The sequence below is a fragment of the Pristis pectinata genome, chromosome 1 (assembly GCF_009764475.1).
Source record: "Pristis pectinata isolate sPriPec2 chromosome 1, sPriPec2.1.pri, whole genome shotgun sequence".
Lineage (NCBI taxonomy): Eukaryota > Metazoa > Chordata > Chondrichthyes > Rhinopristiformes > Pristidae > Pristis > Pristis pectinata.
The window spans coordinates 149127729-149154236 of NC_067405.1; the positions used below are offsets into that span (position 1 = coordinate 149127729).

The 26508-nt window shown below is 45.5% G+C and overlaps 1 protein-coding gene across 3 annotated transcripts in view; it reads left to right on the plus strand.

Moving 5' to 3' along the window:
* Positions 1–26508, plus strand: part of LOC127574641 (feline leukemia virus subgroup C receptor-related protein 2-like) — a 171502-nt gene that overhangs the window by 90719 nt on the left and 54275 nt on the right. For all 3 annotated transcript variants that reach the window (XM_052023944.1, XM_052024027.1, XM_052023861.1), the window contains one exon: positions 18073–18183. In XM_052023944.1, the coding sequence (XP_051879904.1) occupies positions 18073–18183 (111 nt within the window). The remainder of the gene's footprint in view (positions 1–18072; positions 18184–26508) is intronic.

A 26508-nucleotide genomic window follows, 5' to 3' on the forward strand; every position in this document is an offset into this window, starting at 1 on the left:
CACTGTGTAATGAATTGATCTGGATGAATAGTATGCAAGACAAGTTTTTCACTCTACCTCAGTACAAGAGACAATAATAAACCAATTCCAATTAAAAATTGGCTTGGCCATAGAAGACAGACTAGTGGTTGAAGGGGTGTCATTCTGACTGGAGGTCTGACCAGTGGTGTTCCACAGGGATTGGTGGTGGTACCCCTGTTGTTTGTGATATATATAATTGAGTTAGATGCAAATATAGATGGCTGATAAGTAAGTTTGAAAGCAGCACAGACAATGGCATAGTTGTGGACAGTGAGGAAGGTTGTCGAAAGATTCACCAGGATTCACCCAGGAGAGGGGTCTTGATGACGCTGAGGACAGTGTTGGTAAGGGTAATATTCTAGAGTATGTAGATATCAAGAGAGAGGATGTGTTGGAGTTGTTCGAAAATATTAGGACAGATAAGTACCTGGGGCCTGACGGAATATTCCCCAGGCTGCTTCGTGAGGTGAGGGAGGAGATTGCTGAACCGTTGGCTAGGATCTTTGAGTCCTCGTTGTCAACGGGGATGGTACCGGAGGATTGGAGGGTGGCGAATGTTGTCCCCTTATTCAAAAAAGGTAGTAGGGATAGTCCAGGGAATTACAGACCAGTGAGCCTTACGTCTGTGGTGGGTAAGCTGCTAGAAAGGATTCTAAGAAATAGGATCTATGATCATTTAGAGAATCATGGACTTATTAGGGACAGCCAGCATGGCTTTGTGAAGCGAAGATCTTGCCTCACTAGCCTGATAGGGTTCTTTGAGGAGGTGACCAGGAAGATTGATGAGGGTAGTGCAGTAGATGTGGTCAACATGGATTTTAGTAAGGCGTTTGACAAGGTTCCGCATGGTAGGCTTCTTCAGAAGATCAGAGGCCAAAGGATCCAGGGAGGCTTGGCCGTGTGGATTTAGAATTGGCTTGCCTGTAGAAAGCAGAGGGTTGTGGTGGAGAGGGTGCATTCAGATTGGAGGACTGTGACTAGTGGTGCCCCACAGGGATCGGTTCTGGGACTTCTACTTTTTGTGATATTTATTAATGACTTGGATGAGGAAGTAGAAGGGTGGGTTGTCAAGTTTGCAGACAACACAAATGTTGGTGGTGTTGTGGATAGTGTAGAGGATTGTTGAAGATTGCAGAGGGACATTGATAGGATGCAGAACTGGGCTGACAAGTGGCAGATCGAGTTCAATCTGGAGAAGTATGAGGTGGTACACTTTGGAAGGACAAACTCCAAGGCGGAATACAAGGTAAATGGCAGGATTCTGGGCAGTGTGGAGGAACAGAGGGATCTGGGGGTTCATATCCACAGATCACTGAAAGTTGCCTTGCAGGTGGATAGGGTAGTTAAGAAAGCTTATGGGATGTTAGCTTTCATAAGTCGTGGGATCGAGTTTAAGAGCCGCAAAGTAACGATGCAGCTTTACAAAACTCTGGTTAGACCACACTTAGAGTACTGTGTCCAGTTCTGGTCGCCTCATTATAGGAAGGATGTGGAAGTGGTGCAGAGGAGATTTACCAGGATGCTGCCTGGATTAGAGAGTATGGATTATGAGGAGAGACTAAAGGGGCTAGGTCTTTACTCATTGGAGAGAAGGAGGATGAGGGGAGAAATGATAAGAGGTATACAAAATATTAAGAGGAATAGATAGAGTGGACAGCCAGCGCCTCTTTCCCAGGGCACCAATGCTCGATACAAGAGGGCATGGCTTTAAGGTAATGGGTGGGAAGTTCAAGGGAGATATCAGAGGGAGGTTTTTCACCCAGAGAGTGGTTGGTGCATGGAATGCGCTGCCTGGGGTGGTGGTGGAGGCTGATACATTGGTCAAGTTCAAGAGATTGTTAGATAAGCATATGAAGGAATTTAAGATAGAGGGATATGTGGGAGGAACGGGGAAGTCTTAGGAGTGGTTTGAAGGTCGGCACGACATGGTGGGCCAAAGGGCCTGTATTGTGCTGGATTGTTCTATGGTTCTATAGGATATAGACCAGTTGGAAATGTGGGCAGAGAAATAGCAGATACGAGTTTAATCTGGACAAGTGTAAGGTGTTGCACTTTGTGAGGTCAAATATAAGGGGAAAGTATACAATAAATGGCAGGACCCTTGGAGCATTGATGTACAGAGGGATCTTGGGGTGCAGGTTTCATAGCTCCCTGAAAGTGGCAATACAAATAGATAGGGTGGTAACGAAGGCATATGGCATACATGCCTTTGTTGCTTGAGACGTTGTGTATCAAAATCAGGAAGACATGTTAGAAACATAGAAAAACTACAGCACAATTCAGGACCTTCGGCCCACAAGCTATGCCGAAAATGTCCCTACCCTAGAAATTACTAGGCTTACCTATAGCCCTCTTATTTTATTCAGCTCCATGTACCTGTCTAACAGTCTCTTGAAAGACCCTATTGTCTCCGCCTCCACCACCGTTGCCGGTAGTTCATTCCATGCACACCACTCTCTGAGTAAAAAACTTACCCCTGACATCTCTTCTATACCTACTCCCCAGCACCTTAAACCTATGTCCTCTTGTGGCCACCATTTCAGCCCTGGGGAAAAGCCTCTGACTATCTACCTGATCAATACCTCTTATCATCTTATACACCTCTATCAGGGCCCCCTTCATCCTCTGTCTCTCCAAGTAGAAAAGGCCGAGTTCCCTCAGCCTGCTTTCATAAAGCATGCTCCGCATTCCAGGCAGCATCCTTGTAAATCTCCTCTGTACCCTCTCTATGGCTTCCACATCTTTTCTGCAGTGAGGCGACCAGAACTGAGCACAATACTCCAAGTGGGGTCTGACCAGGGACCTATATAGCTGCAATACCTCTCGGCTCCTAAATTCAATTCCCCGATTGATGAAGGACAATACACCATATTGTCGCCTTAACCACAGAGTCAACCTGCGCAGCCGCTTTGAGCGTCCTATGGACTCAGACCCCAAGATCCCTCTGATCCTTCACACTGCCAAGAGTCCTACCATTAATACTACATTCCGCCAACATAATTGACCTACCAAAATGAACCACTTCACACTTATCTGGGTTGAACTGCATTTGCCACTTCTCAGCCCAACTTTGCATCCTATCTATGTCCCTCTGTAACCTCTAACAGGCCTCCAAACTATCCACAACACCCCCAACCTTCATGTCATCCGCAAACTTACTAACCCACCCCTCCACTTCCTCATCCAGGTCGTTTATAAAAATCACAAAGAGTAAGGGTCCCAGTACAGATCCCTGAGGTACACCACTGGTCACCGACCTCCACTCAGAATACGACCCTTCTACAACCACACTTTGCCTTCTGTGGGCCAGCCAGTTCTGGATCCACACTGCAATGTCCCCTTGGATCCCATGTCTCCTCACCTTCTCCATAAGCCTTGCGTGGGGTACCTTATCAAACGTCTTGCAGAAATCCATATACACTACATCTACTGCTCTCCCTTCATCGATGTGCTTAGTCACATCCTCAAAAAATTCAATCAGGCTCGTAAGGCAGGACCTGTCCTTGACAAAGCCGTGCTGACTATTCCTAATCATATTATACCTCTCCAAATGTTCATAAATCCTGCCTCTCAGGATCTTCTCCATCAGCTTACCAACCACTGAGGTAAGACTCACTGGTCTATAATTCCCTGGGCTATCCCTACTCCCCTTCTTGAATAAGGGAACAACATCCGCAACCCTCCAATCTTCCGGACTCTCGCCCGTCTCCATGGACAACACAAAGATCATCGTCAGAGGCTCCGCAATCTCCTCCCTCGCCTCCCACAGCAACCTGGGGTACATCTCATCCGGTCCCAGCGACTTATCTCACTTGATGCTTTCCAAAAGTTTCATCACCACCTCTTTTCTAATATCTACATGCTCAAGCTTTTCAGGCCGCTGCATGTCCCCACTACAATCCCCTAGATCCTTTTCCATAGTGAATACTAACGTAAAGTATTCATTAAGTACCTCCGCTATTTCTTCCGGATCCATACACACTTTCCCACTGCTGCACTTGATAGGCCCTATCTTTTCGCATCTCATCTTCTTACTCTTCACATACTTGTAGAATGCCTTGGGGTTTTCCTTAATCCTGCCCGCCAAGGTCTTCTCATGTCCCCTTCTGGTTCTCCTAATCTCTTTCTTAAGTTCCTTTTAGCCTTGTACTCTTCCAGATCTCTAACATTACCTCGCTCTCTGTACCTTTTGTATGCTTTTCCTTTTGACTAGATTTATTATAGCCTTCATACACCACGGTTCCTGTATCCTTTCGTGACTCCCCTGTCTCATCGGAACATGTCTATGCAGAGCTCCACACAAATACCCCCTGAATATTTGCCACATATCTTTCGTACTTTTCCCAGAGAACATCTGTTCCCAATTTAATCTTCCAATTTCCTACCTGAGAGCCTCATAATTCCCTTTACTCCAAGTAAACGCCTTTCTAGTCTGTCTGTTCCTATCCCTCTCCAGTGCTAACGTAAAGGAGATAGAATTATGATCACTATCACCAAAATGTTTAGCCACTCCTCTTGTGGGTCTATCTACATATTGTGTCAAGAACCCTTCCTGAACACACTTAACAAACTCCACCCCATCTAAACCCCTCACTGTCTGGAGATGCCAATCGATGTTTGGGAAATTAAAATCCCCCATCACAACAACATCTGTTATTCTCACACCTTTCTAGGATCTGCTTCCCTATCTGCTCCTCAATAACCCTGTCACTATTGGGCAGCCTATAAAAAAACACCCAGTAAAGTTATCGACCTCTTCCTGTTCCTCACCTCCACCCACAGCGACTCCGTAGACAATCCCTCCACAACGTCCACCTTTTCCACAGCCGTGACACTACCTCTGATCAACAGTGCTACTCCCCCACCTCTTTTCCCTCCCTCCCTGTTCTTCCTGAAACATCTAAAACCCGGCACTTGAATCAACCATTCCAGCCCCGGAGCCATCCAAGTCTCCGTAATGGCCACCACATCATAGCTCCAAGTATCGAGCCAAGCTCTCAGCTCATCCGCCTTGCTCACAATACTCCTTGCATTAAAATAGACACATCTCAAGCCTGTCTGAACAGGTCCCTTCTCTATCACCTGCCTATTGGTACTTACTCCTAGCTTCCTCTATTTGAGAGCCAAACACCTCTTCCCCATTCTCTCCAGTACGGATCCCAACCCCCAACAGTTCTAGTTTAAACTCTCCCCAGTAGCCTTAGCAAACCTCCCCACCAGTATGTTGGTCCCCGTGGGATTCAAGTGCAACCTGTCCTCTTTGAACAGGTCATACCTGTCCCAAAAGAGGCCCCAATGATCCAGAAAACTGAATCCCTGCTCCTTACTCCAATCCCTCAACCACGCATTTAACCTCCTCCTTAATCTGTTCCTATACCCACTGTCGCTTAGCACAGGCAGTAATCCGGAAATTACTACCTTTGAGGTCCTGCTTCTCAGCTTCCTTCCTAATTCTCATGTACCATGACCTCTGGCTGTTCTCCCTCCCCCTTCAGGATATCTTGGACGCGATCTGAAACATCCCAGACCCTGGCACCTGGAGGCAAACTACCTTCCGAGTTTCTTTCCTGCGTGCACAGAATCGCTTGTCTGCGCACCTAACTAAGAGTCCCCCATCACTAGTGCCCTCCTCTCTCCTTCCCTACCCATCTGAGCCACAGGGCCGGGCTCTGTGCCAGTGACACTGCCACTCTTGCTTCCCTCAGGTAAGCTGTCTCCCCCAACAGTACTCAAACAGGAGTACTTATTGTCAAGGGGTACAGCCACAGAGGTACTCTCTAGTACCTGACCCTTCCCCTTCCCGACTGTGACCCAATTGCCTGATTCCGATGGTCCCGGCGTGACCACCTGCCTATAACTCCTCTCTATCACCTCCTCACTCTCTCTGACCAGACGAAGGTCATCAAGCTGCATCTCCAGTTCCCTAACGCGGTCCCTCAGGAGCTGCAGCTCGACACACCGGGCGCAGATGTAGCCTTCCCGGAGGCAGGGAGACTCTGGGAACTCCCACATCTACACTGAGTACAGGAAACCACACTCATACCCCTTCCTTTCCTCAAGTCACCTACCTTTCCTCGCCCCTTTACGCCGAAGCCGCTTGAGCCAAAGCCCAGAACACTCTGCTCCCTCTCACTCCACTGCCCGCTCTGACGCTGCCCGCTGGATAGGGCGGATCGCTTGTTAAACAGCCCGCCCCTTATCTGGTGCCATCACGCGCCTGCGCAGTGCAGTCCCCACTATTCCCGATTAAAACTTATTTAAAAACTTATAAAACAGAACCTTACTCAACTAAACCTTACAATAAAAACTCTATACAAAAAAACTTATCTGTCCCGAAGTCCCGACCTCTGCCGAAGCGAAACCCGCGAAACCCACGAAACCTCCGTTTTTTTTGCAGCTATGCAGCTATATAAAACTTTGTTTAGGCCACATTTGAAGTATTTTGTGCAGTTCTGATTGCCAGATTATAGGAAGGATGTGGAGGTTTTGGAGAGGGTGCAGAAGAGTTTCCCCAGGAAATTGCCTGAATTAGAGAGTATTAGCTATAGGGAGAAGTTGGACAAACTTGAATTACTTTCTCTAGAGTGTTGGAGGCTGACGGGAAACCTGATAAAGTATATAAAATTAGGAGAGGCACAGATCACAAGATCACAAGACAAGGTAGCAGAAGCAGGCCATTCGGCCCATCGAGTCTGCTCCAAGGAAAGGGAAATAGAAATGAGAAATGGGGAATGGGGGAAGAAGAAGAAGAAAAAAAAACTATTCTAATCCCAATTACCGGCCTTATCCCCATATCCCTTGATATCTTGACTATTTAGATATCTATCTATCTCCTCCTTGAATGCCCCCACTGATCTGGCTTCCACTGCTGTACGTGGCAAGGAGTTCCACAAATTCACCACCCTCTGGCTAAAGAAATTTTTCCTCATCTCTGTTTTGAAACTGTACCCTCTAATTCTAAGATTGTGCCCTCTGGTCCTGGAGTCACCCACCAAGGGAAACAGCCTAGCCACATTTACTCTGTCCTTTCCTATCAATATTTTAAATGTCACTATGAGGTCCCCTCTCATTCTTCTGTACTCCAGTGAGTACCGTCCAAGAGCCGACAAACGCTCCTCATACTTAAGCCCTTTCATTCCTGGAATCATCCTCGTAAATCTCCTCTGAACCCTCTCCAACGTCAACACATCCCTCCTAAGATGTGGGGCCCAAAACGGCGCACAATATTCCAAATGAGGCCTCACTAGTGCCCCGTAGAGCCTCATCAACACTTCCTTACTTTTATACACTATACCTCTCGAAATGAATGCCAACATAGCATTCGCTTTCTTTACCACCGATCCGACCTGGTGGTTAACCTTTAAGGTATCCTGCACGAGTACCCCCAAGTCCCTTTGTACTTCCGTGCTTTGGATTTTCTCTTCTCCTAGATAATAATCTGCCCGCTTATTTCTGCTTCCAGAGTGTACAACTGCACATTTCCCTACATTGAATCTCATCTGCCATTTCCTTGCCCATTCTCCTAAACTGTCTAGGTCCCTCTGCAACCTTCCTATCTCTTCAATACTCCCTACTCCTCCCCCTATCTTGGTGTCATCCGCAAACTTAGCCACGAAACCATTTATTCCATCATCCAAATCGTTAACGTACAAGGTAAAAAGGAGCGGTCCCAACACCGACCCCTGCGGCACACCACTAGTAACCGGTAACTAGCCAGAACGAGATCCTTTTATTTCCACTCTTTGCTTCCTGTCAACCAGCCAATGCTCCACCCATTCTGTTATCCTACCCGTAATTCCATGACCTCTCATCTTATTAATCAGTCTCTTGTGAGGCACCTTACCAAAGGCCTTTTGAAAGTCTAAATACACAACACCTACTGCCTCTCCCTTATCCACCTTGCCTGTGATTTCTTCAAAAAACTCCAATAGGTTGGTCAGGCAGGATCTTCCCTTCACAAAACCATGTTGGCTAGGACCTATCCTGCCCTGCGCCTCTAGGTATTCTGTAACCCCGTCTTTGAGGATAGATTCCAATAACTTTCCCACCACTGACATCAGACTAATAGGTCTGTAATTTCCTTTATGCTGCCTCCCTCCTTTCTTATACAACGGAACTACATTTGCGACCCTCCAGTCCTCCGGAACCACGCCTGAATCTATCGATTTCTGGAAAATAATCGCCAATGCCTCCGCTATCTCTAAAGCCACCTCCTTCAGAACCCGGGATGCACCTTATCGGGTCCGGGAGACTTATCAGTCTTTAGTCCATTTAGTTTTCCTAGCACCTTCTCCCTAGTAATCTTAACTGAACTCAATTCCATTTCGTGAGACTCCTGACTAACCGGCACATTGCTGATGTCCTCCATGGTGAAGACCGATGCAAAATATTCATTCAATTCCTCTGCCATCTCTCTATCGTCCATTATAATAGCCCCTGCACCGTTATCAATTGGTCCTATATCAACCCGTGTCTCTCTTTTACACCTTATGTATTTTAAAAAAACTCTTAGTATCCTTTCGAATGTTATCCGCCAACTTCCTTTCATAATTCATCTTTTCTTTCCTAATGACCTTCTTAGTTTCTCTCTGCAGGTTTTTAAAAGCTTCCCAGTCCTCTGTCTTGCCACTAATTTTTGCTTCTTTGTACGCCGCCCCTTTTGCTTTAATTTTAGCCTTCACCTCTCTCATTATCCACATTTGTGCCTTTTTTCCATTAAAAACCTTTTTTTCTTGGAATATATCTATCCTGCAATTTCCTTATTTCCTGTAGAAATTCCTTCCATTTCTCCTCTGCCGTCCCTCCAGCCAGCTTACTCTTCCAATCAATTAGGGCCAACTCCTCTCTCATACCATTGTAATTTCCTTTGTTCCACTGAAATATCGATACACCAGTTACCAGTTTCTCCTTCTCAAACTTGAAACTGAACTCAATCATATTGTGATCACTGGTTCCCAGTGGTTCCTTTACCTTTAGTTCCCTAATCACCTCTGGTTCATTACACAGCACCCAATCCAAAACAGCCGATCCCCTGGTGGGCTCTTCAACAAGTCTGTAGAAAAACGTCCCTTAGACATTCCACAAACTCCCTCTCCTGAGTACTACCGCCATTCTGGATTTCCCAGTCCACCTTCATGTTAAAATCCCCCATAATTATCTTCACATTGTCACTCTGGCATGCTTTTTCTATCTCAAACTGCAACTTATCGTCCACTTGCTGACTGCTATTAGGGGGCCTATATATGACTGCTACCATTGTCCTTTTACCTTTGCTATTCCTTGGCTCCACCCGCAAGGATTCCACCTCCTCTGACCCAATATCCTTCCTTTCTATCGATTTTATATCACTACTAACCATCATGGCCGCACCTCCCCCTCTGCCTACCCGCCTATCCTTCCTATACACTGTGTACCTCTGGACATTCAGTTCCCAATCATATCCGTCATAAAGCCATGACTTGGTGATTGCCACAATGTCGTATTTATTAACCTGTAGTTGTGCCACTAGGTCATCTACCTTATTCCTAATGCTACGTGCATTTAAATACAGTACGTTTAGTCCGGTATCTGCTATTAATTTTGTTGTACTTCTGTTGTTCAGCAGATTATCCTGGCTTTCCACCTGTCTATCCTTCTTACCATCTTCACTACATACTACTTTAGACATGTTCCTACATACCTCATCCCCTATCCTAACATTCTGTATCCTAACATCCTGACTTGTTGTACTTCTATTATTCAGCAAATTATCCTGACTTCTCACTTGCCTGTCCTTCTTGCCATCCTCATTGGACTTGTTTCTATAAACTCCCTCCTTTACCTTAGCATCTTGTAACCTAACATCCTGGTTTCCATCCCCCTGCCAGATCAGTTTAAACCCTCCCCTACAACTAAATCAAACATTCCCGCCAAGATATTGGAACCTCTGGAGTTTAGGTGCAACCCATCCTTAGCGAATAGGTCATGCCTCCCCCAAAAAAGCTCCCAATTATCCAAAAATCTGAAGCCCTGCCCCCTGCACCAGTCACTCAGCCACGCATTCATCTGCCAGAGCTTTCTATTCTTCCTATCATTGACACATGGCACAGGTAGTAATCCTGAGATTACTACCCTTGACGTCCTACTTCTCAACCTTTTCCCCAATGCCTTGTATTCCTCCTTCAGGACCTCTTCTCTTTTTCTACCTATGTCATTGGTACCTACATGTACCAAGACTTCTGGCTGCTCACCCTCTCCCCTCAGAATATTCTGGACCCGGTCCGTGATATCCCGTACCCTGGCACCAGGGAGGCAACACACCATCCGAGACTCATTGTCGCTATCGCAGAATCTGCTATCCGTACCCCTTACTATAGAATCCCCAATAACCACTGCATTTCGCTTCCTCCGCTGGACCACAGTACCAGGCACGGTGCCAAGGTCCCGGTTGCTGAGGTCTTCCTCTATCAGGTCATCCTCTCCGACCGAATCTAAAATGAGATATCGGTTTTTGAGGGGGACCGCCACAGAGGTGCTGTCTACAAACTCTTTATAACTCCTATCTATTTCCTGCTCGCTCTCCCTAACCAACCGAAAGTCATCGAGCTGCAGCTCCAGACTCTCAATCCGTTCCTTGAGGAGCCGCATCTTGGTGCACTTTGCGCAGATGTAGTTATCGGGGAGTCTGGTAGTCTCCCAGGGTTCCCACATCTGACACTCCAAACATATGACCAACCCCAGATGCATCTTGCTGAATACCACTGAGTTCAACAAATAAACTAATAACTTACCCCCTCTCTATTAGTCTCGCCTCTTTCCCGCTCTCGCCGAAGCCCGTTGAGCCAAAGCCTAACCCACTCTGCTCCCTCTCACTCAGCTGCCCGCTCCGACGCTGCCTGCTAGATATGTTGGTCTGCTATTTAAATCGCCCGCGCGCTGCCGAGTGACGTCACGCGCCTGCGTAGTCACTCGCCGCTATCCCGAACGCTAGAAAGAAAAAAAAAAATCGCTCCTCGTTAATTTCCGGCACTCTCCGCTCTCTGGTCGCTGGAAAGAAAAACTGAAGGTAACCCTCCGACTTTTAAATCGCCCGCGCGCTGCCGATGGTCAGTCATTTTCCCAGGATGGAAATGTCAGATACTAAAGGGCATAAGGTGAGAAGGGGAAAGTTCAGAGGAGAGTTACGAGGACATAGACATAGAACAGTACGGCACAGAACAGGCTCTTTGGCCCACAATGTTCTACCAACATAGCTATTCCCTCCTTCCTGCAGAATGCCCATATCCCTCCATTTTCCTCTCATTCATGTGCCCATCCAAGCCCCTCTTAAAAGCCCCCAATGAATTTCCCTCCACCACCCTATCAGGCAACGCATTCCAGGCATCCACCACTCTCTCAATAAAAAACGTACTCCTCACGTCTGTCCTGAACCTACCCCCTCTCACCTTAAATATATGCCCTCTGGTATTGGATCGCTCAATAATGGGAAAAAGATATTGTTTGTCCACCCTATCTATGCCCCTCATAATTTTATACACTTCCAACAGATCACCCCTCAGCCTCCCGCTCCAGAGAAAAGAGCCCAAGTTTGTCCAGCCTCTCCTGATAGCACATGCCCTCCAATCCAGGCAGCATCCTAGTAAACCTCCTCTGCACCCTCTCTAAAGCCTCGACATTCTTCCTATAGTGAGGTGACCAGAATTGCATGCAATATAGTTTTTTTTAAACACAGAGGGCGGTAGGTGCCTGCAACACACTGCCATGGGAAGTGGTGGAAACAGATACAATAGCAACATTTAAGAAGCATTTAGACAGGAACATGAACAGGCAGGGAATAGAGGGAAGTGGACCATGTGCAAGGAGATATGATTAGTTTGGATTGGCATCATGGTTGTCACAGACATTGTGGGGTGAAGGTCCTGTTCCTGTGCTGTACAGTTCTATGGTGCTACCGCTCTCTGGGGCCCGGCCATTTACTGTGCAAGTACTGTCTTGGTTTAACTTCCCAAAATGCAACAGTTATTAAGTTGAAGGATGTTGAAATTAGGAGATGGTGGATCAGAGTTTTGGATTGAAGATGGGAGAGGAAACTGAGCATAGGACAGTGCATTGAAAAACCAATGCCTCCATTGGACTGCATCTGTAAAGCGTTAATATGGGCACAGACGAGTGTGCTAACTTATTCATCTGTTGACTATATGATTTAGGAGTTGGTGCCAATAAGATTAAAAGTCCCTGTCACAAAAATTGTATCATTAAGTGACTTTTATTAAAGTGAACCTATAGCATAATTGGAATAGAACATGAAAACTACATCATACTAAGAAATTCTGCGAGGTTGGTTGAGTGATCTTGGTGGAACACTTTAGAGGAACATTACAAAGGTGAAAATTTGCGAATGCTGGAAGACGGTCTCTATTGGAGAGATTTCTTGTGATAATGGACATTGCTGGTAAGGCCAGCATTTATTGCCCATCCTTAGTTGCCTTGACAGTGGTGGTGAGTCTAGCCATCTTCTTGAAATGACTGTCTGAGTGAAGTTGGGGAGTTCCAGGATGGTGGTCCTGTGCATCTGCTCCCCTTGTCCCTCTTAGTGATAGAGGTCATGGGTTGGAAAGTTTTGCCAAAAGTGCTCTGCAGATGCTTGATATGTTGGTGCAGATGGACCATTGCTCTAACTTGTGTTGCCTCTATCTGGGATTATACAATGGGACAGTGTAGAGGGAGGTTTATTCTGAATTCAGCCTGAACTGTCCCCCTCCTGAAAGTGTTATGGGACTATGTAGAGAAGCTAAATTTTTGAAAGATAGAGGAATTGAGGACTGTGGGGAGCTGGCATAGAAGAGGAGTTGAGGCCTGGGACAGATCAGCTGTGATCATACTGAATGGCAGTCAAGCTTGAGGGGCTGAGGGCTCTACTCCTGCTCCTGTTTTCTTGTGTGACATTCACAGTAATAGAAGGCAGTTGTGGGCCCACCATCATAAGCAGTAATTTTTTTCAGGCATAATTCAAGATCTGAGCACATCTCTCACACCACTGTGCACTCATCTGATGGGGTTTACTTTAAATGGCTGTAACAACTGTTTGCTATTTTTTGTTCTGGGTGAGAGTGCAGTACAGGAGAAGGCATTGTTTCCATTCCAACAATGTCATACACCACTGGTGCATTCTGATGTAGTTATGTCATCCTTCACATTGAGCAGTTATATACCAATTAGAACAGTAATCAACAACCCTTCCATTGCCAGCTGCTGGTCAATCAAGCTTTTAAAGGTTTCAACTTAACAAAACAAAAAGACAATGAAAATTGCCAAAAACACGACTGCAATGCAGTATTGTTTTAAAGAGTATGTTTGTTTGCCATTCAAACTCAAAGCTGAGTTTATTGTCATATGCACAGGTACATGTGTGCTCAGGTGCAATGAAAAGCTTACTTGCAGCAGCATCACAGGCACATAGCATCATATAAGCAGCATTCACAAGAGAAACATAAATATAAATTGTACAGTTTTTACAAGAAAAACACAATTAGAACAGAAAAAAAGCAAAGTCTATTTTAGTGCAAAATGATCAGAGTGGTCATAGTGTTGCTAAACTATAGTGGTGATTAGGGTTCTGCTGGTTGGTTCAAGGGCCGAATGGTTGAAGGGAAGTAGCTGTTCTTGAAGCTGGTGGTGTGGGACTTCAGGCTTTTGTACCTCCTGCAGAAAGGTAGTTCCTTATTAAACATGTAAAACCTCATTCCTGCTCTTCCTGCCTTTTTAATCCGTTTTCAGCTTTTGTCTTGTGTTCTTTTGTTTTAACACTGGTTTCTGACATGCATGTTGAGGGTGATTTCGTAATCCACCACTTGCCATACATGAGGAACTTCCAGTTTCCACACTTGGTTTTGCTACGGTTGTATCAGCCTCTGGAACTATTTAATCATGGATGCAACACTACACTTCTAGCCACTCTCTTGGTTCTGGCCAATAAACTTTACTGCCTCTTGTGTTATGCTGCACTCTGTCTGAGAGAGGAAACACATCAGTGGACACCCCTTAAACATAAAATGCAGCATGGTTCATTCAGTGGATTTGATTTATGAAGTTGAGTAAATCAGGAAAATTACATACTTCCAAAACTGTGTTAGCTTTGTTTCGGCATTCTCCCCTGTTCCCTGATCCAGTCTCCCCTGTTCCCTGATCCAGTCTCCCCTGTTCCCTGATCCAGTCTCCCCTGTTCCCTGATTCAGTCTCCCCTGATCCAGTCTCCCCTGTTCCCTGATCCAGTCTCCCAGGACCCCCATTTTTTGATCCAGTCTCCCCCATTTTTTGATCCAGTCTCCCAGACCCCTCATTCCCTGAGCCAGTCCTTGGAGGCAATGACAAAATGACTCTATGGATTTGTTAAAATAAGAGAGGTGACAGTAAACTTTCATCTCCTTGTGCCATAATATCAAGATTGTTCTTTTACCTTACCCCCACTTGCCTGAATAACCCCATATCCTTTGAATATTTGAATGTATAAATAACTATCTTGAATAAACTCAATAACTCAGCCTTCACAGCACCCTTGGGTAGAGAATTCTGATGGTTCACCCTCTGGGTGAAGAAATTTCCTTTTATCTCTGTCCTAAATGTCTGACCCCTTTTATTTTGATTCTGTGACCCTGATTCTCTTCCAAGAGAAGTATCATTCCTGCATCTACTCTGTCAGGTCCCAAAAGAATTTTGTATGTTTATTCTTCTAAACTCTGGTATATAGGCCCAGTATGCTTCATCTCTCTTCATATGACAAACATGCCATCCCACAATCAACTCCCCATATTGCAGGTGCACCCTTCCTTGGGTAGGAGATCAGACCTGTACCAACATTCCAGGTGTGGTCTCAACATGGCATCTCACACTTGCAGTAGCACATCTTCATCTTTTGCAATAAAGGCCAACCTGCTACTCGCTTCCTAGTTGCTTGCTGTATCTGTATGATAACTTGTGAGTGATTTGTGTAAAGGAACCCAGATCCCATGAACATCAATACTTTTCAGACTCTCTCCATTTAAAAGATTTTCTATTTTGTCAAAGTGGATGACTTCACGATTTTTTCCAGATAATATTACATCTGCCCACACCTTGCCTATTCACAATACCTCTCTGTATCTCCCAAAACCTCTATGCTCTTCACAGCTTGCACTCCCACCAGCTTTGTACCATGAAGGTGTTGCAGAGAGGAAACGTTATGCAGGTTGTGCTAATGTTCTGGAGTTGAGTACAATTAGAAATGATGGTATTGAAAGAGATGAGTTACTAAAGGGTTTTGACAGGCTGGTTGCTGAGAAGATGTTGTGGGGGAATCTGGAACCAGGGGTAATGTTTTCAGAATAAGGAGAGGGCCATTTAAGATTGTGATGAGGAGTAATTTCTACTAAGGGTTGTGAATCTTTGGAATTCTCTCTCCCAGAAAGACATGAAAGTGAGTTCACTGGATAGATTCAAGGTAGAGATCAACAGGTCATTGGTCTATAGCGAATTAGTTGTGGGGAATGGTTAGCAAAGTGGAATTGAGGTCAAGATCAATGGTGGTGGTATTGAATGGTGGAGCAGGCTCGAGAGCCAGGGGCCAACTCCTGCTCCTGGTTCGTACCTTTTTTTCTCCTGGTCCTCAAGTGTGTTACATGAAAATGTGAAATGTGTCTCACTTTGGTGGGCATTGTGTAATCAGGATGGTGCAGACTATCATTAAACTGAAAACTTGTTACTTCTTTGAACAAAGTCAGATGAAATTGATTTTGTTATAACCCTTTGATATTTTAGAAACATTTTAATGCATGCCACACCCAGGAGATGATGAACTGTTGCTGAAAGGGTTTGTCTGTGTTTAGAAACTGCCTTCAGCAACCAGATGTGTTAATCTGCAATAGTCTGTCAACAACATCTGTAAATGCAGTTTCCAGGAACCGTTCAGTCTCAGGAATACTTGCTGCTAAACAAAAGATGCAGAGACAGTAAATGGGGAGGGGAGTGTGCAGGTCAGTTCTGATTATGGACTTATTTCTGCTCCTGCTGTTCTGCAGCTCCACAGGTGCCAGCAGGTCTGTGGCCCAGCCTCGTCTCCAGGGATGAGGCAGGCTTGGACTGTCAGCAGGCTTTCAACTGAGAGTTGTATCAGAGACCAGCTTGATCCAGGGATGGATGGACACTTCCTGCTTCAACTCCAACCCTGATGAGCCCAGAGACGCTGAGGCTAATGTAGCTTCAGCTGACTCAGCACAGACTGGATTTGGAGCCTTCCTCCTGGGTCCTGGCTCAGTGTTACACGTGACAAGATCAGCTGTCAGCAGATTGTGCGACACCCCCCTCTGATTTTAACCCATGTTAATAAAGCCCTTGAGCTCACTGTTGGAAGTTAAAGGGGTCTGAATGACACTCTGATCTTTCACCTAGATGTACAGCATTTAAAAGGCTCTGCTTTGACACGCTCATTAGGTCAGTGTGATGGGAAGGTTCCATTGAATGGATGCTCCACATATTTTGACATTATATGGGTTAATTAGTCTTTTATTTTGTAGATGGTAATGAAATGAAAATTAATTCATTGAGTTGTGGCAAAACCTCTTGCACAATGGTGTGGCTGGATGTGTTTCAGTATGTTTCACTAATGCTTAGCTTTTCTGAGTGTGGTGTGCATTCACCCATTTAGCAGGGCTGGCAGCACTGTTCACTGGCACCTGTGTGACTGATGGAAACAAGATGCATTCTGAATGTTGCTGAGCATGACTGACCATTTGCTCAATCCAGCTGGGGTTAGCTGAATACCTGCTGTAACATTAGGCGAGTACCCTGTTGTAAAACAGTGTTGGCCACATGGTCACTGTGCTGTGGGATCACTACCTGTTGTGAGTACTGTAGAATATAGTAGACTAACAATTACCTCACAGTGACTGCTTGCTAGGGTGTGGATGACTGCTGGCTGGCTCGCTCAGATGGAAGTAGCCCACCATATCTTTCCCTTCTTAGATTTCCCTTTTCCCTCTTCCTGGCTCTGTTCTTTGGCTGAGAGGGGGTGGGCAGGCAGGCCACCTGCACTTGGGCCTCTGCAGTGCTTCTTGTGGTTAATTGTTGTGGTGGAAGTCCCATCCCTGGGACTCAGTATAACTGAGATTATTCTTTCTTATTAGAACAGTTCCATCCACTTTGTAACTGGGTGCTAGAAGGACCACAAGAGCGGCCTGAGTTGACTTCCTCCGATTTTCCCTCCTCTCTATTCGGTGCCCTTGCCTTTCGTGGTTCACTTGAGGTCAGGAACTCAGCGTGTGGAGAATCGTAGCGCACGAATCTGCATCGTACTACTCCACGGACAGCACGTTGGTACATTGCCAGGCTGCCTAATGGTTTAATGTAACACAGCATTGCGCCTCTGCTGCTAATAACTTGATCAGGGTTTTCCTTCTAGAAGCTGAGTTTGAAGATCTCAGCCTCTGTTTGCAAGGGTTGCCCAGATACTAAACACAAGCATTTACTGCTCTGCGCAACCATGAGCTATTGGCTGCATGCAGTCAGAGTGGAAGGAGCGAACCTTTGTGTGCTGGACTGACTGTGTCAGAAGAAAGTGCTTTAACTGTTGTGTGTTGGTTTAGAAAGGTTTGTATGGCAAATGTCACGCTAGGATGTCTGCTTTAATGTTTCGTCACCTGATGACAATGTTGCTGATGAAATGAATGTGACACCCCCCTATCAAAGGGAGGGCAGCTCCAGGGAGTTACCATCACTGATGGGCAGTTGCCGAAGGGGACCTCAATTAAAGCTTATCTTCAACTTCAATGTAGCTAATGATTTAGCTCAGAGTCTCTTTACATCTGCTCTCTACCTATGTGAAATGGGAGTTTTGTAGGAGCTCTGCAAATAAAGATGCTCCAAAGCAGAAGCCAGTTAAAACCCAAGTTGGAATTGGTGGGTGTGCAACCATCAGAGATGGCCCTTTCCTGTAGCAGATTGCAGGAGCTCACTGGTGATAATGCACTGTTGTTAAATGTGGTTAGTTAATGTGACAACAACCCTCTTACGCTGCTTCCCTTTTCTTTCTTTCTTTCTCAGACAGACCACTTTGGTTGTTTACTTCTTATCCTTCGCAGGGATGGTGGTCTTCACGTTCACACTTGATCTGGGTCACCTGTGGGTTGTCTTCCTAACTGCTGGGCTGCTGGGGTAAGTAACCTCTTGGGATATAGATGATTACAGGTAGATCTGGATGTGTTTAACCAGTAAAAACTTGATGGTGGAAGAATGAGTTGAAAAGGCTTTTAAAAAGAGTACAGGATCCTTTCGACCATGGATGGTAATGTATGTAAAATGGGAAGAGTTAGCTAAAGTTAATGTGGTTCCCTTACAAACCGAGACAGGAGAAGTAATATTGCCTAATAAGGAAATGGCAGAGAAATTACATTTTTTTAATGTCTTCACTGAAGAACAAAATTAAAAACATCACAGGAATAGTGGATGACAAGGGAATGAGTGAGGACCCTAAAAGTTAGCATAAGTAAAAAAAAAAATTAGTACTGGAGAAAATAACTGGTTTGAAAGGTGATAAATCCCATGAACTAATTTGGAGAGGGGGTCTGATTCGGGACAGTCAGCATGACTCTGCATGGGAAGTAGTGTCTGATAAATCTCTTGGAGTTCTTCGAGGAGGTAACCAAGAGGTTAGATGAGGGTAGGGCAGTGGATGTTGTCCATATGGACTTTAGCAAGGCCTTTGACAAAGTCCCTCATGGCAGGCTGGTCTGGAAGGTTAGATTGCATGGGATCCGGGGGAGATGGTGGATTAGATTCATGATTAGCTCAGTGCTAGGAAGCAGAGGATGATAGTCAAGGGTTGTTTCTCAGACTTGAGCCAGTGTCCAGTGGTGAGCCACAGGCTGGTGCTGGGTCCTTTGTTATTCGTAATTTATATAAATGATATGGATGCGAATGTACAAGGCATAGTTAGTAAGTTTGTGGCTGATACTAAATTAGGTGGGGTTGTAGATTCTGTAGAAAGTTATAAGATTTCTTTATTAGTCTCATGTACATTGAAACACAGTGAAATGCATCTTTTTACATGGAGCGTTCTGGGGGCAGCACGCAAGTGTCGTCACGTTTGGCTTTCAATCCAGATAACTGAGAGGTAATGTACTTTGGACAGTTAAATCCAGAGTAGGACTTGTACAGGGCCCTGGGGAATGTTGTAGAATGTCCTAGGAGTGCAAGCACACAGTTCACTGAAAGCTGTGTCACAGGTAGATAGGGTGGTGGAGAAGGCATTTGGCATGCTGGCCTTCATTGGTTGGGGCACTGAGTATAGGATTTGGAAAGTTATGTTACAGTTATAAAAGATGTCAGTGGGGCTGCACTTTGAGTATTGTGTACAGTTTTGGTCACCCTGTTATAGGAAAGATGTTATTAAACTAGAAAGAGTGCAGAAAAGATTTGCCACGATGTTGCCTGGACTTGGGAGGCCTGAGTTACAGGGAGAGATTGTGTAGACTTTATTGAAGATGAAAAACACGATGCTGGAGGAACTCATCAGGCCAGGCAGTCAACGTTTCAGGTCAGGACCCTTCCTCAGGACTGAAGATAGGAAAAGGGGAAGCCCAATACATAGGAGGGAAAAGCAGAGCAGTGATAGGTGGACAAAAGAGGGGAGGAAGGGTGGGCACAGGGAGGTGATAGGTAGATGCAGGTAAGAGATAGTGATAGGCAGGTGTGAGGAGGGGAGAGCAGATCTACTGGGGAATGGGTAAAAAGGTAACAAGAGGGGGAAAAAAGGGCTAGAAAAGGGAGAGCAGTAGTCATAGGGGATTCCATAGTAAGGGGGGCAGACAGGAGATTCTACGGACGTGAAAGACACTCCCGGATGGTATGTTGCCTCCCTGGTGCCAGGGTCAGGGACGTCTCGGATCGGGTCCACAGCATTCTGAAGGGGGAGGGTGAACAGCAGAGGTTGTGGTACATATTGGCACCAATGGCATAGGTAGGAAAAGAGATGAGGTCCTGAAGAGGGAATATGGGGAGCTAGGTAGGAAGCTGAAAAGCAGGACCTCAAGGGTAGTAATCTCTGGATTGCTGCCTGTGCCAGTGAGGGTAAGAATAGGATGATTTGGTAGATGAATGCGTGGCTGAGAAATTGGTGCAGGGGGCAGGGTTTCAGATTTGTTGATTATTGGGATCTTTTCTGGGGAAGGTATCACCTGTATAAAAGGGACGGGTTACACCTGAACCAGAGGGGGACCAATCTTCTTGCGGGCAGGTTTGCTAGAACTGTTGGGGAGGGTTTAAACTAGTTTGGCAGGGGGAATGGGAACCAGAGTGAAAGGTCAGAGCTTGGTTCATTTACTGTACAAGTAGATGCAGAGTGTAGAAAGACTGATGAAGGATAGGCAGTTGAAAGGGCAAAATTGCAGTCAGTTGGATGGGCTGAAGTGTGTCTACTTTAATGCGGGAAGTATCAGGAACAAGGCTGATGAACTTAGAGCATTGGAATGTACACGGAACTGTGACAGCAGAGACACTGAGGAGAAGATTGGGAGGCAGATTTTGGAGAGGTGCAAAAATAACAGGGTTGTTGTCATGGATGATTTCAACTTTGCTAATATTGATTGGCACCTCCTTAGTGTAAAGGGGATAGATGGGACAGAGTTTGTTAGGTGTGTACAGGAAGGATTCCTGACATAGTATGTGGACAGGCCGACTAGAGGAGAGGCCCTACTGGACCTTGTACTAGGCAATGAGCCTGATCAGGTTTCAGATCTCTCAGTGGGAGAGCATTTTGGAGATAGTGACCATAACTCCTTGACCTTTGCCATAGCCTTGGAGAGGGATAGGAGCAGACGATACGGGAAAGTATTTAACTGGGGGAGGGGGAATTATGATGCTATTAGGCAGGAACTTGGGAGCGTAAATTGGGCACAGATGTTCTTGGGGAAGTGCACAGAGGAAATGTGGAGGTTGTTTAAGGAATACTTGCATGGGCTTCTAGATGGGTTTGCCCCATTGAGGCAGGGTAAGGATGGTAGAATGAAAGAACTGTGGTTGACAACGAGATGTAGAATATCTTATCAAGACGAAGAAAGAAGCTTACCTAAGGTTTAGAAAGCATTGATCAGACAGGGCTCTGGAGAGTTACAAGGTAGCCAGGAAGGATCTTAAGAATGGACTTAGGAGAGCTAGAAGGGGGTATGAGAAGTCCTTGGCGAGTAGGATCAACGCAAACCCCAAGGCATTCTACACGTATATGAAGAATAGGAAGATGACTAGACTGAGGGTAGGACCGATCAGGGATAAAAGAGGAAACACGAGCCAGGAGTCGGAAGAGGTAGGGGAGGTCCTCAATGAATACTTTGCTTCAGTAGTCACCAGAGATAGAGATCTTGACGTTTGTGAGGATGGCATACAACAGACTGATATTCTAGGGCATGTTGATATGAGGAAGGAGGATGTGCTGGAACTATTGAAAAACATTAGGATAGATAAGTCACTGGGGCCGGACAGGATATATCCAAGGTTATTACAGGAAGGTAGGGAAGAGATTGCTAAAATCATAGAACCATAGAACACTACAGCACAGAAAACAGGCCATTCGGCCCTCCTAGTCTGTGCCAAAACGTTATTCCACTCGTCCCAGTTACCTGCACCCAGTCCATAACCCTCCAGACCTCTTCCATGTATCTATCCAATTTATTCTTAAAACTCAAGAGTGAGCCTGCATTTACTACATCAGATAGCAGCCCATTCCACACTCCCACCACTCTTTGAGTGAAGAAGTTCCCCCTAATGTTCTCCCTAAACCTTTCCCCTTTCACCCTAAAGCCATGTCCTCTCATACTTATCTCTCCTAATCTAGGTGGAAAGAGCCTACTCGCATTGACTCTGTCTATACCCCTCATAATTTTGTAAACCTCTATCAAATCTCCCCTCATTCTTCTGCATTCCAAGGAATAAAGTCCTAACCTGTTCAATCTTTTCTTATAACTCAACTCCTGAAGACCCGGCAACATTCTAGTAAATCTCCTCTGCACTCTTTCAATCTTACTGATATCATTCCTATAGTTAGGTGACCAGAACTGCACACAATACTCCAAATTTGGCCTCACCAGTGTCTTATACAACCTCACCATAACATGCCAACTCCTATACTCAATACTTTGATTTATGAATGTCAGGATGCCAAAAGCCTTCTTTACAACCCTGTCAACCTGTGACGCCACTTTCAGGGAATTATGTGTCTGAACTCCCAGATCTATCCCTTTGTTCCTCCGCACTCCTCAGTGCCCTTACATTTACTGTGTATATTCTACCTTGATTTGTCCTTCCAAAATGCAACACCTCACACTTGTCTGCATTAAATTCCATCTGCCATTTTCTGGCCCATTCTTCCAGTTGGTTCAGATCCCTCTGCAAGCTTTGAAATCCTTCCTCGCTGTCCACTACGCCTCCAATCTTAGTATCATCAGCAAACTTGCTGATCCAATTTACCACATTATCATCTAGATCATTGATATAAACAACAAACAACAATGGTCCCAGCACAGATCCCTGAGGCACACCACTAGTCACAGACCTCCAGTCTGAGAAACAATCATCCACTACCACTCTCTGTCTTCTCCCACACAGCCAATTTCGAATCCAGTTTACAACCTTTCCATGGATACCTAGTGTCTGAACCTTCTGAACTAACCTCCCATGTGGGACCTTGTCAAAGCCCTTACTAAAGTCCACGTAGCCAACATCCACAGCCTTTCCCTCATCTACTTTCTTGGTAACCTCCTCAAAAAACTCTACAAGATTCATTAAACACGATCTACCACGCACAAAGCTATGCTGATTATCCTTAATCAGTCCTTGGCTGTCCAAATACTTGTATATCCAATCTCTCAGAACACCTTCCAATAATTTACCCACGACTGATGTCAGGCTCACCGGCCTGTAATTACCTGGTTTACTTTTAGATCCTTTTTTAAACAACGGAACAACATGAGCTACCCTCCAATCCTCCGGCACCACACCCGTGGCTAAGGATATTTTAAATATATCTGCCAGGGCCCCTGCAATTTCTACACTTGTCTCTCTCAATGTCTCAATGCTGCGCCTTTGGCGACGATTTTTGCATCCTCACTGGCCACAGGAGTAGTGTCAGATGATTGGAGGGTGGCAAATGTTGTTTGTTTAAGAAAGGGAGTAGGGAAAACCCTGGGAATTATAGACCAGTGAGTCTTACTTCAGTGGTGGGCAAATTACTGGAGAAGATTCTCAGACAGGATTAATGGGCATTTCGAGAAGCATAGGCTGATTTGGGACAGTCAGCATGGCTCTGTGAGGGGCAGGTCGTGCCTCGCAAGCCTGATTGAATTCTTTGAGGATGTGACAAAGCACATTGATGAAGGTAGAGCAGTGAATGTGGTGTACATGGATTTTAGTAAAGCATTTGATAAGGTTCCTCATGGAAGGCTCATTCAGAAAGTCAGGAGGCATGGGATTCAGGAAAACCTGGCTGTGTGGATTCAGAATTAGCTCACCCATAGAAGGTAGAGTGTGGTGGTCGATGGAGCGGATTCTTCATGGAGGTTGGTGACCAGTGGTGTTCCGCAGGGATCTGTTCTGGGACCCCTGCTCTTTGTGATTTTTATAAATGACTTGGATGAGGATGTGGAAGGGTGGGTTAGTAAGTTTGCTGATGATACAAAGGTTGGTGGTGTTGTGGATAGTGTAGAAGGTTGCTGTAGGTTACAATAGGATATTGATGGAATGCAGAGCTGGGCTGAGAAGTGGCAGATGGAGTTCAACCTGGATAATTGTGAAGTGTTACACTTCGGGAGATCAAATTTGAAGGCAGAATACAAGGTTAATGGCAGGATGCTTAGCAGTGTGGAGGAACAGAGGGATCTTGGGGTCCACATCTATAGATCCCTCAAGGTTGCCACGCAGGTCGATAGGGTTGTTAAGAAGGTGTATGGAGTGTTGGCCTTCATTAATCGGGGTATTGAGTTCAAGAGCCGCGAGTTGATGTTGCAGCTCTATAGATCTCTGGTCAGACCACACTTGGAGTATTGTGTTCAGTTCTGGTCACCTCATTATAGGAAGGATGTGGAAGCTTTAGATAGGGTGCAGAGGAGATTTACCAAGATGCTGCCTGGATTTGAGAGCACGTCTTGAGGATAGGTTGAGCAAGCTAGGGCTTTTCTCTTTGGAGAGGAGGAGGATGAGAGGTGACTTGATAGAGGTGTACAAGATGATAAGAGGCATAGATCGAGTGGACAGTCAGACTTTGTCCTAGGGCGACAATGGCTAACACGATGCACATAATTTTAAGGTGATTGGTTTTGGATTGGGGAAAGGTGTAAGGGGATGTCAGGGGTAAGTTTTTTATACACAGAGTGAGGTTGTGGGGGCAGATACATTAGGGAAATTTAGGAGACTCTTAGATAGACACATAAATGATAGAAAAATAGGGGGCTATGTGGGAGGGAAGGGTTAGATTGATCTTAGAGCAGGATAAAATATCAGCACAATATTGTGGGCTGAAGGGCTGTACTGTGCTGTAGTGTTCTATGGAAGAAGAGAAGCATATTGGTGGGGGGGGGGGGGGGGGGGGGGCGGTTACCGAAATTGGGAGCATTCCATATTCATGCTGTTAGGCTGCAAGGTTCCAAGACTCCCACTTTAGGTAATCTGCTTTACAGCATAAATATTGAATTCTCCCAGTTTAGGTAATCCCCACCCACCCACCCACACCATGCTTCTTATCCTCTTCCCTTTTCTAGCCCTTTTCCCCCCTCTTTTGTTACCATTTTACACGGTGGATCTGCTCCCCCCTCCCCGTACCTGCTTATCACTATCTCTTACCTGCATCTACCTGTCACCTCCCTGTGCCCACCCTGCCTTCCTACTTTTGTCCACCTATCACTGCTCTGCTTTTCTTTCCTATATTGGGCTTCCCCTTTTCCTATCTTCAGTCCCGAAGAAGGGTCCTGACCCGAAATGTTGACCACTTGCTTTTCTCCATGGATGCTGCCTGGCCTGCTGAGTTCCTCCAGCATCATCGTGTTTTTCATCTAGATTCCAGCATCTGCAGTCCTTTGTTTCTCTGTGTTGACTTTATTCCCTGGAATGCAAGAGATTGAGAGGTGAACTGATAGAGGTATGTAAGATCATGAGGGGCATAGACAGGGTGAAAGCACAGTCTTTTTCCCCAGGGAGGAGGTGCTTAAAAACAAGAGGGCATAGGTTTAAGATCAGAGCTGAGAGATTTAAAAGGGACTTCAGGGGCAGCATCTTCACACAAAGAAAGGGTGGTGTGTATTTGGAATGACCTGCCAGAAATAATGGTTGAGGCAGGCACATTAGCAGCATTTAAAAGCCATCTAGATGTCCATGGATGGGGGGGAGGGGGGGGGGGTGGTGGTTTAGAGGGCTATGGGCCAAACGTGGGCAGATGGGACTAGCTCGATGGGCAACACGGTCGGCATGGACCAGTTGGACCAAAGGGCCTGAGTCCATGCTGTTTGACTCTGACTCTATGATGACTAGATCCTAAGGTTCTTAAGGAGATGGCTGAAGAGATAGTGGATGCATTGGTTGTCATCTCCCAAAAATTCTATAGATTCCAGAGCAATTCCCACAGATTGAAAAGAAAGAAATGCAACCCCACTATTTAAGAAAAAAAAGGAACTACAGACTAGTTGGCATGAATCAGTAGTAGGGAAAATGCTAGAATTTATCATTTATTTGGACAATCACTCGAAAGTGGTAATACAAACACAAGGGTGCTAAAGGTGTGTGATATGCTTGCCTTCATTAGTGGGGGCATCAGTTTAAAAATTGGCAAAGTCATGTTGCGGCTGCATAAAACTTTGGTTAGGCCACATTTGGAGTATCGTGTGCAGTTCTGGTCGCCCCATTGCTGGAAGGATGTGGAGGTTTTGGAGAAGTTACAGAAAAGGTTTACCAGGATGTTGCCTGGATTGGAGAGTATTAGCTACAAGGAGAGGTTGGACAAACTTGGATTGGAGGCTGAGGGGAGACCATAAAATTATAAGAGGCATAGGGTATAAATAGTCAGCCTTTTTTAGGGTAAATAGTCAACCTATCCAAACGTCTTTTAAGTGTCTTCCTCTAGCAGCTTGTTCCATAGACCCACCACCCTGTGTGGAAAAAGTTTCCCCTTGGGTCCCTTTTTAAAATCTTCCTCACCTTAAACATGTGTCCTCTAGTTTCAGACTCCCCTATCCTGGGGACAAAGGCTGTGGCTATTCACCTCATCTATGCCCATCATGATTTTATAAACCTCTATAAAGGTCACTCCTCAGCCTCCTACATCCAGGGGAAAAAAAAAAGTCCTTGCCTATCCAGCCTCTTGTAATTCAAGCCCTCCAGTTCTGGTAACTTTCCCGTGAATCTTTTCTGCACCCTTTCCTTAATGACATCCTTCCTCTCACTGGGCGACTAGAACTGTGCACAATATTATCGATCCACTCTTTTGGACACAACTAGAATGTA